Genomic DNA, 1,429 nt, shown 5'->3' with positions numbered 1-1,429 from the left:
TAAAGAAAGTTTACCATACGAATGGCATGCTCGTGAATTGTGATTGACCCGCCAGTATGCAGGGCACCACCCTTTTCAGACGCTCTGTTATTTTGGGATTGTGCACTCTTCTTGCGAAACTCTACTGAATTCCAATATGCAAGCAAAGAGTTCCAAATGATTTCGCCCATCCAGTAAGGGCGCTCCCCTGCAATTCGGGCATCCCTAAACATCTCTGAGAGCCGATGAGATGCTTTCATGTGAAAATTTGACTTTCATGTTTAGCTTTCCACTGCACCTTCATCTGCAATGATGAACAAAACAAACATTGATTAAGACATGGTAAGATATGAATGATAATTAGTTTACAGTGTTGTTCACCTTAAAACGCTCCCAGAATGGCTTTCTGTCGTCTATAGGTATTGCTCCCCAAGTAGGCCATGGAGTCAAATACTGTTGCTTAATTGATCGTGTGATGGCCTGGGAAGCAACCCTGGATGGAATAAACTTTCATATAAAGAAATAAAAGTTATTTCAAATAAGACAATGTTTAAAACATCAATCAAAGTTAAAAAAGGGATTAAAGTCTTACCCTTTTCCATATGGCTCAATCCATGGTCGATCATGGAGGAGCGGGTCAACATCATCATCATCACCATCAGTAAATGGTGTGACAGTCTCAGAAGGCGGTCTAGTAGATGAGGAAGGTATAGAAGTAGGGTCAGGGGGAGGAAGAGGCTCTTTTGCAGGGGTAGGAGTAGAAGGGTGTACAATATGAGTAGGGGGAGGGTGTACAGTATGAGTAGGGGGAGGGTGTACAGTATGAGTAGGGGGAGGGTGTACAGTATGAGTAGGGGGATGGTGTACTGTATGAGTAGGGGGAGGGTGTACTGCAGGAGTAAGAGGAGGGTGTACTGCAGGAGTAGGAGGAGGAGGGTGTACTGGATGAGTAGGGGGAGGGTGTACTACAGGAGTAGGGGAAGGGTGTACTGCAGGAGTAAGGGATAGGTAGTGTATCACGCACCCTAAGTACATACTTTGTGGTCCGTTTCCTTTTTTTAGGCTTGGCTACCCCCTTTCCTTTATCAGGACGGTCTTTACCTTCTCCTGTCATTACTGCATTGAATATGTGTACAAATAAAGTGAAGCAATAGAAAAGACTAAGGAAGGATCACTACAAATTAAAGTGAATTTCAAATTATTGCATAAAAAAGTTAAGATAGTCAAATTATTTCAAATAAGGAAGGATCACTCTAGTGAAATGATAGTTCAATTTGCTACAATATGTAAGATAGTCGAACATTCAATCATCATCATCATGATCTTCATCTTCATCTTCATCTTCTTTATCGTCATCATCATCATTTTCTTCTTCATCGTCATCATCATCTTCATCTTCTTCTTCATCATCTTCATCATCATCATCTTCTTCTTCTTCTTCTTCTTCTTC

At 41.4% G+C, this 1,429-nt stretch overlaps 1 protein-coding gene across 1 annotated transcript; it reads right to left on the bottom strand.

Moving 5' to 3' along the window:
* Positions 1–235: 235 nt before the first annotated feature.
* Positions 236–1,318, bottom strand: LOC111241864 (splicing factor 3A subunit 2-like). Its single transcript, XM_022782206.1, has 3 exons — positions 572–1,318; positions 361–487; positions 236–283 (listed from the first exon to the last, which is right to left on the bottom strand). Exons 1-3 carry the CDS (start codon positions 1,012–1,014, stop codon positions 236–238), a joined length of 618 nt encoding a protein of 205 aa, XP_022637927.1. The 5' UTR covers positions 1,015–1,318.
* Positions 1,319–1,429: the final 111 nt, after the last annotated feature.

The sequence above is a fragment of the Vigna radiata genome, chromosome 6 (genome assembly GCF_000741045.1).
Source record: "Vigna radiata var. radiata cultivar VC1973A chromosome 6, Vradiata_ver6, whole genome shotgun sequence".
In the NCBI taxonomy this organism is placed as follows: Eukaryota; Viridiplantae; Streptophyta; class Magnoliopsida; order Fabales; family Fabaceae; genus Vigna; species Vigna radiata.
The sequence above is the reverse complement of the archived record's forward strand: the minus strand, read 5'-3'. Positions and strand labels throughout refer to the sequence as shown.